The sequence below is a fragment of the Dysidea avara genome, chromosome 10, assembly GCF_963678975.1.
Source record: "Dysidea avara chromosome 10, odDysAvar1.4, whole genome shotgun sequence".
NCBI classification, from domain to species: Eukaryota; Metazoa; Porifera; class Demospongiae; order Dictyoceratida; family Dysideidae; genus Dysidea; species Dysidea avara.
The window spans coordinates 29965748-29978320 of NC_089281.1; the positions used below are offsets into that span (position 1 = coordinate 29965748).

At 37.4% G+C, this 12573-nt stretch overlaps 1 protein-coding gene across 1 annotated transcript; it reads left to right on the top strand.

The window, feature by feature from the left end:
- Positions 1–1107: 1107 nt before the first annotated feature.
- LOC136236117 (uncharacterized) lies at positions 1108–9525 on the top strand. The gene is made up of 3 exons (XM_066026216.1): positions 1108–1434; positions 1590–1952; positions 9076–9525. Exons 1-3 carry the CDS (start codon positions 1161–1163, stop codon positions 9384–9386), a joined length of 948 nt encoding a protein of 315 aa, XP_065882288.1. The 5' UTR covers positions 1108–1160; the 3' UTR covers positions 9387–9525.
- Positions 9526–12573: the final 3048 nt, after the last annotated feature.

Genomic DNA, 12573 nt, shown 5'->3' on the forward strand with positions numbered 1-12573 from the left:
TTTTCTTTGTTTGTAATTACCTGGGTCAATTATCAGCTATGCTGTCTTGACCCAGTATATAATCATAATGTATAAGAAACTTGCTTCTGTGTTGGCTGACAAGCGGGAAATGAATTATAGTCGGTGTTTGTACTGGATGAAATGCAAACTTTGCTTCTCTTTATTAAGATCAGCCATTATGTGTTTGAGGGGTCATCACTCTACAGTACATTGCCCAACATCTACCAGTATTGATCTGGCCTATTCTGAGGGCAGGCTTACTGCCAATGCCCTCGAATAGCTTTGTTATTAATAGTCACTGGTGTTATCAGCTGTCCAACACTTGACAACCAGTACTGATGGTGGTGGTAAGGGCATTCCATCTAGCCCGGTAGAAAAAAATGCAATGCCATGCACACATATGTTAGAATCATAATGCTTTTTGGAATACTCATGTTGGGATTTGAATGGAAGGTTGAATATTTAGTATGAAGTTTCAGAACACTTATAAAGGAAGTTCAGTTTTCGGTTAGTGACTCTGTCCCCACTGCAGTAGCATGCACATTGTTTATAGTGATCATTTACTTTGATTGGACCATGCATGGTGGCTTATACAAGGATGCTTTGTTGCTGTTGGTTCATCACAGCCTTATCGTATACCCAGTTTTTAATCAGTGATGAAATCACACGTCCACGATGATTTGCATACAGCCACAGTCCAAGCAAGTTGGATGAACATGCAGAAATAGAATTCTACAAAACATTTTACAATACACTAAAATTCGCTGTAAAATAAAGTACACTATTTTATAGTAAAGTGAGAATACATTGTGGAATTACTCACAATATTCTTTTGTCATAATTCCACAATGAAATATCATGTAGTATTTTATACTATATTCAGTCCTCAGTACTGTTTAATGTCCTGTAAAATTGTTTGTACTATATTTACTGTGGTTTATCTCAGTAAAACGCCATGCATAATTCTAGTGAGTGTTTCATAACACAGAAAATGCTCTGCAAAACACTACATACTATTCCTCAGGTACTTTTCCTGTGGACCAAGTATGGTTGCTGCAACTGGTCCGGGGGGGACCAGTTGTAGCATGACAGACCCCGGGAGAAATACTTTTTGTTATTAAACCACAAAACCATTTTGCACTACATTGTTAGTTACTAAGATGAAGAGACTTCTCGTTATTGTTGTTGGAGTTTTACTACTTTCTTGTACGACGGATGCACAGGGAAGTGGATCGGCTGTGGGATCTGGTTCTGGTGTAATAATTACTACTCCTTGTCTGGACGCTGGCTTCACCAGCTGTTGTCCTGGGCGAGATGATGCTTGTCATCCCGGTGACAATCGAACTAGGGCTAGCTGTTATTGCGATGCCTTCTGTCTTCAGACAGCCAGCGATGATTGTTGTGACGATTTAACAATGGGTTTACTGCTTTGTAGTAAGTTTAAGCCGGATCTGGCATGCATTATATATCATGTCATAATCATTTATATGAGGTCACTGTTGGTACTGTGGTATATACTGGTTGGTCTGGCGTAGCCGACCCGCGCGCGTAGCCGCGAGGTTTGATCACTTTGTTTTCATTTATTATAGATGCAACATCTCCCACTTGTGCTCCCACACTGGAGGAGAGGGTCAAAGAATTGGCAATTATACAAAGAGTGGTTACTAAATACCTTGGCATTGAGCCTCCAGAAAAGTTTACTAACTTGACAATGTACTTAGAAGAACTGAGACAAAAAGTTACCAATTCATTTTTCAATCCTTTGGATCTTGACAGTAACAACATGTTGGATGGTCATGAGTTTCATCTGTTCTTCTTAGATCTCCTGTCAGATGTTAATGCTCATGAAATGTCAGAAATTTGTGAATTAGATTATTTAACTTTCTGTGATGGAGATGGAGATGACAATGTTGATAGAGATGAGCTAGAGAGATGCACAGGAACACTTCCTTGTAAGTACATTCTATGGCTTAGTACTAAATGACAAAGTTTGGATCAGATTTATTAGAAGAGCTATCCCACTACTGGTTTTGCAGGTCCCACCAAACTGTATTTGTTTACAATGCATATATAGCTGCATGTTAAATGCCCAATCACAAACCATAAACTAAACAACAATACATTTCTGTTAAAGTAACTTTAGACCACACCAAGTCAAACCTTAGTTTCTGTTCACCCGCCCACATGAAAAACCTGGAACCCCATTTATGAGGACTATTGTTAATGTTACAGGCGCTTAAGTGCACGTGACTCAGTAAATCCAAGGACACTGATCAGTGCAAAAGATCGAGATACTCTAATAGAGCAATCATACTATCTTTGACTACAGTTAGGTATATATGCTGCACTACTAAAGCGTTTCTGGCTAGTTTTGACCTTTAATATATAGTTATTATTAATGCTTCTGTTACCAGTAACCATAGTAACTCAGTATCTAGCCTAATACATCAGATAGGTCATATAGCTTTTTAACTTTCCCAACAATTCAAATATAGTTCTCTAATGATTAGTCTAGTATCTCTTCTACCAAGAGCTAATAATATTAACTTCTACTGGATCTATAAACTTTGACTTCCTTATAACTGAACACTGGTACACTGACTGGAAAGCCGGTAGCATTCAGTGAGCTCAAACTTTAACTTTATTTCCATGATGAAATAGCTGTATGGCCTTAGATTGGCAAGTGACAACCCTTATCAACTTTCCCACCTGATCACTGAAAAACACTGAAGCACTCAATGACTCAAAACTTTGACAGTTACTTTTCTCAAGACTTACTTAATAGAAGGCTGGAGACACATAGTGGGCTAAGACTTGAATGAAGAGTTTCTGATGTGTAAATCATTTAATTTCATTTTGAATCATTTGAACAACTTAGTACTTTCCTCTCATAGAGCTATAATGAGACATTTCACTGACTTGGAAAGCAAAAGTAGTTACATGAGCTATACAGTGTGTCATGTTACTGGTGTAGTTAATGTAAGAGTCTATAGTCCTGAAGTCCTGATTATCCACCCACGCCCGCATTCTTTTGTTGGCTATGGAATGACCAGAAACTAAGACATGACTTGGAGTGGCCTTAGTTAGGTAATTATCAAGCCACATGGGTGTGTTATGTGGCCAAGAAAGCCATTGTGCCACACTGTGAGTATATTAACAGGAAGAAAGAAAACAGAATTTTTCATGTGTGCATAGCTCCATAGTCTATTCTCCAAAGCACATCATTTTTGCATTGTAGCTATCCACCAGATAGAGTAGGCCACACAGCAAATTTGATTAAATTTGTGCCAGCCATTTTGTTTAATATGGACATTCAAAGTTTTGATTTAATTTCCTCGTTTTTTTCGCCATAAGAGGGCTTATTTCACACACTTTTCAAAAATTGATATAAAATGTAAACATGTAACTTGAAGTTGGTGTGTACACATCATCGTAGCAGTGCCTTTTGATAAGTGTAAAATTGTGGGATTGAGATACTCTAATAGAGCAGTTACCACAGGTGCACAAAAATGTCAAAGAAAAACTTACCACAGTTTTTGACCTCCTTACCTAACACCTGCATCCTTAACCACTGAATCACTACTATCTTTGTTCTTGGCTGATCACCTTGCTTATTTTCTGCTTTATAAATGAAATTTCAATGTTTATAATTTCATAGATCAGCCAATAGAAGTACTAGGTTCATTCTCTGTATCAAATGGTACAGTAGTACCATTTAAGTAGGGATCCCCAAAAATGACACACGCTGCCTAAAGTGCCACCTTCAAAAATCATCCTAGAAACATCTTATGCAATGAAAATCATTTTTATGTAATAATAATCATCTAACATTAACTACTGCATTAAAAACAAGAAAACACTAATACGCGGCCGGATATAGAATTTTTTAAAAATCGCTAAAACTTGAATTTTAGACTCACTGCAAGCCTAGAGGCCAAAAGAAGCAGCCCACGGCCACCATTTTATGCTACAATAACAAACTCACTAGTGGGATGTGCCTTTTGGGGTTCCAACAAGTTTGTGCCCTCTGCGCCTTGTCTTTTCTTTTATCTTTAATTAGGCTCATCGTCTTCTTGTTGTTGCAATGAAACCTGAGGCATTAATTTCCCTATCAACACTTTCCTTGAGCAGCATATTTAGACGCCGCAATCTTATTTAGATGCTTACGCACCTGTAACTTCATGATAGGTTAAATGCCACACCTATTAATTAGTAAAAACAATCCTAGTTAATTAATAACGATCGAGCACCAAGACCACATCTCTTAACAATGTATCACAATGACACACCCCATTATTATTGGCCTAGCTGTATTCATAATGCTAGCACAACAAAAATATGAAATAGTGGCGCACCCCCTGGCTGATTTGAGTTACTCTAATACAGCAGTCACCCTAATAGAACAGTCATATGTGTATAGCTATATGCTATAACAAAAAAACCAAATAAATTAGTATATTAAAATTTTTAAAAATGAAGTAGGGATCCAAGCAATAAAAAGCAGTGAAACAAAAGATGAATGATGGTATTACAGCATAGCTCGGTGGGAAAATCCCTACTATTGAACAAAATGATTATAATATCCCAATGTAGGGATTTTCCCGCCGAGCTATGCTGTAATACCATCATTCATCTCTAGTTTCACTACTTTTTATCGCTTAGATCCTACTTCATTTTTAAATTAATAATTTTTAATATATGTTCTATTAGAAGTCCTGCACTCTAATAGAGGATTAAACAAAAAAATTTCAACTAAAGTGTGCAATACAATACATTTAACTTTTCCCCAAGATTTTTAAAAAGTTGTTTTTCAGCATGACCCCCCCTTAGAATCACCTATGTTGTGTCCCACAATCAATTGTCCATTGTCAATTGCTAGAGGAAGCCTACGAGTAACTCTACTATGGCGAATTATGGGTGAGTTCATTTGTTAAGTTAGTTTGTGTGTGTATGGTGTGTTAGTGTTTCATTTAGTGCATGTTAACCACAAGGCATGCTATCATGGCTACTTCAGTAATAATGCAACAGCCATTACTAAAATTTGCATCAATGCAGCCATTTCTTTACCATCACCTTTGATTTCACAACTTTTTTCACTAAGTCTATTGAAGGCCGCACCCTTTTTTGCAAGCTTGGCTGTTTTGTGTGATTTCACTACTTTTTATACTCTATATGGCCTCAAAATAGGTTGGCTTTGTTTGTCTTATCTACAGACACAGTGATGACTGAAGTTATAATTGTATGATTTTTTGAACAAGACACACGATAGTGTGTTGTGCGGTCAAGTACAGTTAGTGCGGGCATGCGACAGACAAGTGTGTATTTACAGGAATCAAGAAAATGCCATTTTCACGCATCCGTAGCTCAATAATGGCAGGACGGAAATTAACCATTTTTGCTGTGGGTTAGGGCACCTCCCATCCCAAAGTTGAGGTGAATCTGCCTATCCATTACTGAGATATGCGCCTTCAAAGTTTGTCTTATTTTCTTTGTATTTTCTTCTTTGTCTCGCACACTTTAGAAAATTGTAATAACTCACACAAACTTTGGTCCAATTTTGATATAGATCAGATAAAGAACAATTTAGATATAGATCAGATAAAGAACAAGGGAGTTATGCACGGTTTTTCAAAAATCCAAAGGCACACCTCCAGGGTGAACCACTTGACAGAATTACTTGAAAATTGGTCTGTGTATGGAGTAACTATCGTAGTGCAAACCTGTTGTGGTTTGAAAGAAATCGCATTAACAGTCATGGAGTTATAACAAAAATGCCAACTATGTGTAAAAAGCACACGGTTGAGTTTTGTTAATAAAAAAGGGATTACTTGTTGTGCCTACCAGGCAAACCAGTTTATGGAATCAGCTGAAAATAGGTGCAGAGGTAGTTTAGAACAAGCTTTCAGTAGTTTATAAGGAATCAGATAAAAAACCACTGAGTTACACTACGAAAATCAACTAGGTGTAACAAGTGCACGATCGAGATATAAGATATACTCTAATAGTGCAGTCACCCTAATAGAACATTCAATCCATAATAAATCTTTCTTTAGAACATTCAGCTACAATCAAGTCACCATGTAGAAAGCTCAGCTAACAACAAGTTACCCAAAAGAGAGTTCAACTACAGTTAAGTCACCCTGTAGAGAGTTCGACTACAAAAAAAACCACCCTGTAGAGAGTTCAGTTACAAACAAGTCACCTGTAGAGAGCTTAACTACAAACAAGACACCCTGAAGAGAGTTCAGCAATGAACAAGTCACCCTGTAGACTTCAGCTACAAATAAATCACCCTGTAGAGAGTTCAGCTACAAATAAGTCACCCTGTAGATAGTTCAACTACAAACAAGTCACCCTGTAGTGAGTTCAGCTACAAATAAGTCACCCTGTAGATAGTTCAACTACAAACAAGTCACCCTGTAGAGAGTTCAGCTACAAATAAGTCACCCTGTAGATAGTTCAACTACAAACAAGTCACCCTGTAGTGAGTTCAGTTACAAACAAGTCACCCTGTAGATAGTTCAACTACAAACAAGTCACCCTGTAGATAGTTCAACTACAAACAAATCACCCTGTAGAGAGTTCAGCAACAAACAAGTCACCCTGTAGAGAGTTCAGTTACAAATAAGTCACCCTGTAGAGAGTTCAGCTACAAATAAGTCACGCTGTAGATAGTTCAACTACAAACAAGTCACCCTGTAGTGAGTTCAGTTACAAACAAGTCACCCTGTAGAGAGTTCAGCAACAAACAAGTCACCCTGTAGAGTTCAGCAACAAACAAGTCACCCTATAGACTTCAGCTACAAACAAGTTACCTTATTGAGATTTCTTCTACATACAAAGTAGTCTACCTGTAGGAGGGAGGACATGTGATAATTTCATACAGTATTAACAAGAGTTAATTTATTATTAACTCTTGGTATTAATTTTTGTAAAAAAATGCATCATTATAAAAAAGTGTCCATAGAATTCAGGTCTCCTTTCTGTAGAAAAAGACAAGTAAAAGAACTACAAAGCTGGCCCACAGGCTGGCTTTAGAGTATACAAATACAAAAAGAAGTGATATCTATACAAAAACAGCCAAGCTGTGGGAAAAGGGTGTGGCCTCCAGGATGAAAAAAGATGTGAAATCAAAGGTGGCAGCCAAGAAATGGCTGTGATGGCAAAAATCTTAATAATGACAATTCAGGTGAATTTGGTGCTGAATCCTAGGAGAAGAGAACACAAATTCACCTGAATTATTATTAAAATTTTTGCCATTAACCAACCATCACAGCCATTTCTTGGCCGCCACCTTTGATTTCACATCTTTTTTCACACTGGCTTTTTTGGGGGGCCACACCCTTTTTTCACAGCTTGGCTGTTTTTGTATAGAGAGCACACATTTTTTTGAGGAATTCAATATTATAGAATTTTCATTTGTAGGTCTATGAAATTATGAACTTTTACTATTAACTGCATAACCCAGAAAACTGGATTTAGTCTTAATAGATATGCGTGCCTTGCAAAAAGTGCTGTAACTTTTGAAGCATTTGTCCTATGGCTATGCAATTTACTTGTAATGTCACAAGATTAAATGTACTCTAACACTAAATGGCGAGGGCAACACTAGCCATGTAAACAACTTTCAGTAAGGAAACACGCAAACCCTTTACATGCCTTTATAAAATCCACAACTCAATGGTGGTTGTTCCCACCACCTTGCATCAAGTTCCATTTAATTCACCATTAAAATTTCTATATATATATATATTATGACTCATGTGAGTAAACCCACAATCAAAATTAAAAATGTGGCTGAAACACGGAGACATGACTTAATTGCTGTTGTTCATCACTTCACAACAAGTAAGCCACTATAGTTACAGTGTTCATTTAACCTTAGCCCAGTGAATAGACTTTTCGATCATTGGCTATAAGAATTAAGTTATCCCAGCTAATGTAGCCATGCTTGCTATATTGTGTAAACACGCATTCCAAAAAAGTTCTTTGTGGGTTTAAGGGTTTATAACATGTACGACAATACTCATACCTGAATTTGTACATTAATGGAAATAAATAAATTTAGTAGAATTCTCATTTATAAAATTGAGATGAACAGTCATAATAGCAGTGGCTCAGTGGTTAAGGATTTGGGTGTTCAGTATGTTGGTCCCTGGTTTGAACTCTGGGAAGTTTTTTTTTCAACATTTTCATGTACTTTTTAGCCCTGCGGTGACTGTTCTATTAGAGTATCTCAGCCCTGCATGTTTCAAATTGCATAGGACATAATATATAACCTGTTCAGGCTGTTGTAAAAATATATACACCATCACTGATGTATCTGCACCATTTTCTCTCTTATGAAACCACAAAACTTCATACTTTTCAACATAAGCCTTTACAATGAATGAACCTTGGCATCTTGCTTGGAATGTACTACAAAGTGTCAGCTGCTTTTCAACCTGTGTTATTAATGGTGTTTAAATGTTATTAATGGTGTTTAAACTGGATACTGCGATTTGATTGGCTATACCACTATAAGGTTAGTCACACAAGTACCATATGTTCGACGGCTATCATTGAAATCCTTCCCTTATGTGAGGGGCAGGTGGCACCATGTTTATTAGGTTGCACATAAGATGTTATATGCTGTAGCTGTTTGTATGTACACAAACACTATAGAAATAAGCTTCTCAATTTTTGTGCTGGAATAGTACTAAACCTTTCCAGAAATTGGAAGAGACTTCTTCTTTGATACCATTAATTCAATCTCGTTGCAAACATGAATAGGAAAGAGATTCCACTTGTTCATGTGTTAGTTAACTTCAAAGGGTAACAAAGCATAGTGCTGAAATGACTGACATCATTATAGTACTAATAATAATCAAATTGTCATACTTATAATTTTGAATATATTATCTTTTTTGGTAAAAGTATTTAATTAGATAGTATTTAAATTAAATCACTCAGTTTTCAAATCACACTTAATTTAAATATTGCTAAATACAAATAGACCCCAGGGGCTAGGCATGTATATTTGCTGGAGATACTATTACATTTTTAGTGTTTGTTAACTGGTTGTTTTGTATGTAGATTGTAACACACCTGATGATACAGCAAAATTACTGGCTAGAGACTTACTGGTGACTGCACTGGGACCTGTGTTTGATGTGGCCTATGGAAGGACACTGTTCTTAACTACTATTTTTGGACTGGCCGATATAGAAGAGCCCAAACAATTACTAAGCATGAATGAATTTCCAACTCTCTATGAACTGATTATCAGACGCTACAGTCTCCTACCATCAGTCTGCCCTGAATCAGTATTTGAAGTGTGTAATTCTGATGGTGATCAGTTTTTGTCAGAAGAGGAGATGATAGCTTGTGGGAGTACCCAAAGTTAAGTTGTGGAATAATTAACTGTGTGCTTTATACTTTGTTGTGACTCTTTATGCATATACTCTGAAACATTTAAAATCATTTTTAATGTATGTGTGTCTCTGTATTGTGATATTTCACCTACCAGAGATCCTTGAAATTAAATTCCCTGGTTATACCAACTTGGCAAGCGTGTTGATCAATTTGTCTGATGGATTTTTACTGTGCATAAAGCAACCATGTGGTAGACCTGTAAGTCTAATCTTCTCACCCATAGTGCTAAGGACTTTTAACTTATCAGGTGATCATTAGAAATTTTATGTGGAAGCATTGGACATGCTCAAACAGATAAAATTAGTGTACTTGTACAATATTATAACTATTACAGAGAAGATGTTCCTTATTGTTGTGTAGCCAGACTACTTTTTTTTCTTTTGTGTGGGGGAAGGAACTACCCGAGACTAACTATTGGTGGCTACTCTGTATGCATACACACAACACACACACACACATACCACTGACACAGTCAAACACACACACTATTGTCACAGCCCTAGATCTTGCAAGTGATTGTGGGATACAGACAACTATAGTATAGCCTTTCCACTTTTGGGAGTCCCCAGTTACCCTTGCCGCAAGTTTTGGTGTAGGATAAAAAGATGGCGGTATATGTCATAGAGAAAGTTGTTGAATTTCATAGTGTGGTATATATACAGAAAGTAGTTGGAAAAGGAATCTATTTTAGAATATGGAATGCTTTGCTGTCAGCATGGACTGCATGTGCACCATCTTAAGGGTGCTGTAGAATGGTAGGTATTGACATCAACAAAAACATTTGACTTCAATATACAATGTAGCAAGGTTTATCCAATCGACTTCATGTGGGGGACCAGGATGGAACTGGTTACAACACAACTGATTGCCAAATTTCATTGATAGGTCACATGGCAAGGCCGGAGGAGACGGTCCGGTTGGTCAGGCCTGAGCCGGACCAATAATCCGGAGTTGAACCAACTAGCTGACCAGCTCGAACTACATTACTCTCATGCAATCTTTGGACGATCACATCTACATGTAGCTACGTACATTTTACAGATGTTATTGAAAATGCATGACACGAGTAGTTACCTAGTTTCTCAGCCTAACTAAAGCACAGAACTACATGTATAGTACCTCCAATTACCTTACAGTACAGCATAGCATTCGTATCGTTTCGTACAGAAATGATTGTGGGTTCTACATACAGTATCACGTGTTGGCATTTATCACGTGTAAGGCAGGTGCCTTCTTTGATTCTAAACCAGCACACTTATATCACAATTCAATCTTCATAAAATAATCATTAGCACTTCTTGGCTTGTCTCTCTTGGCTTCTTTTACTGGGCGAAGGGCTGGCAGTGACAAACCAGATGACTCATTCCGCGGCAAGAAGCTGTACACCCATACATTACATGGTGGCCATCTGGATGAGATGTTGAGTAGAAATCACTCCCCACTCGTCCTGTCGAGATAATGAGCAAACTCAGTCTCATCCATATCGCGCCATTTTCGAATACTGATTGGTCTCGTGACTGTCCACCAGTATATTTACGTGATGATCCGTTCACTTCACTGATACAAACCAGTATAGTAATATTTTTGTAGCTGTGCAGCTTTTTATTGTAGCTGTGTGAATTCACTGTATAGTAATTATATCTAGCTATTAAAAGGGGGCCATGCTGCATGGGCTCCCTGTGAAATTTGGGGGGAAAGTTGCAAGTTGCTAGCTAGTTTTACTTTAAAATTTAGCATCAATTTTAAATTTTAAGGCATTTTCAAGCCTATAAATTGCAAAAATTCTGCAGCTCCTGGGGGTTGCACCCCCAGACCCCCCTTGAACTTCTAATTACTAGCTATAACTAAATGAACCATGCATACAGCAAGTTTCATGCTGTGCCCCCTGTATGTCAGGTCTACAATTATACATAGTATAGAAAGTCTGAAGAACAACAAATAGGCTTGAGCATGTTTATATATAGCTAGCTAGCAGTAAAATATCACTAAAATTGCATATCTGAGTGTCTAATTTTCAAAAATTTCCTGTGGGGGCATGCCCCCAGACCCCTCTAGAATGCTCATGCTTTGCACTTTGCAGAGTGTGCTTTGCACACTCTGCAACATGCAGCTCCTCTCTCATTGGCATGTATATATATAGTAGCAATTTCAACATTATAGTCAATGGCCTGACCAACTCAATTTTTCCTCCTCCGGCCCTGCATGGGTCAAATGCCTTCCTTGCAGTCTTCATTTGCACCTGATCGTTCTATTAGAGTAATATGTTAGCCGCATAAAATAGCTCATTGCCTGTTGTGACTGGGCCAGACATGTCAAATATTTGACTCAACTATCAAATAGTTTATAGCCATGACATTTCCCACTGTTTGATATTCACAGGTAGTGTAGTCACTTCCCTGTGCATGGTTGCTGTAAATGGTGTTCATATACACATTAACTTATTGGACAGTAGTCATATACTATTCTGACTATTAAGACTACATACCAGCAGATGAAAATGGCTACAAGTTGTCTTGCAATCACACAGAGACCCTTCCATGCCTTGTACCATCCTCCAACAATAGGCCATCTTGTATAACTCCTTGGTATAGATAACACAAGAGATCCTCTACTCTTTGTGTCTATTAAGGATTATCATATTGAAGATGAGATTTTATTGTTTCTCTGAAAATGTTTGTTTATCACTTGCTATAGCTACAGTCTCTTGTTGGTTGATTTTACTTTGTCCCGCTAAAAGAAAGTCTCCCAATGCCTCAAGCATCAAACATTATTGGGAATGAATACACAAAAACTGATAGTGTTGTAACTGATGATCGGATTGGTTGTTGGAAAAACTCAGCTCTAGGGTGGAGGGCCTTGAATGGAGTTATTGGTGGCAATAATGCTACAAATGTACATTTAAGCAGTACAACATTGTAATGTAGGAGAATGCATTGCCAACTCAATACATTGTCAGACATTTAATACTCTATCAGATTGGCTATCTTGAAAATAGTATCCAATATCAAATATCAGCAAAATCTCATATCAGTAAAACACTAATAACTGTTTAATTATATGTAATAGTTGGTAAGAAAAGCGTATGACTTCAAATCAAATGATCAGGTGGACAGATTTCATGCACATCATAAGATTCTTAAAATTCCGCTACCTCCACCA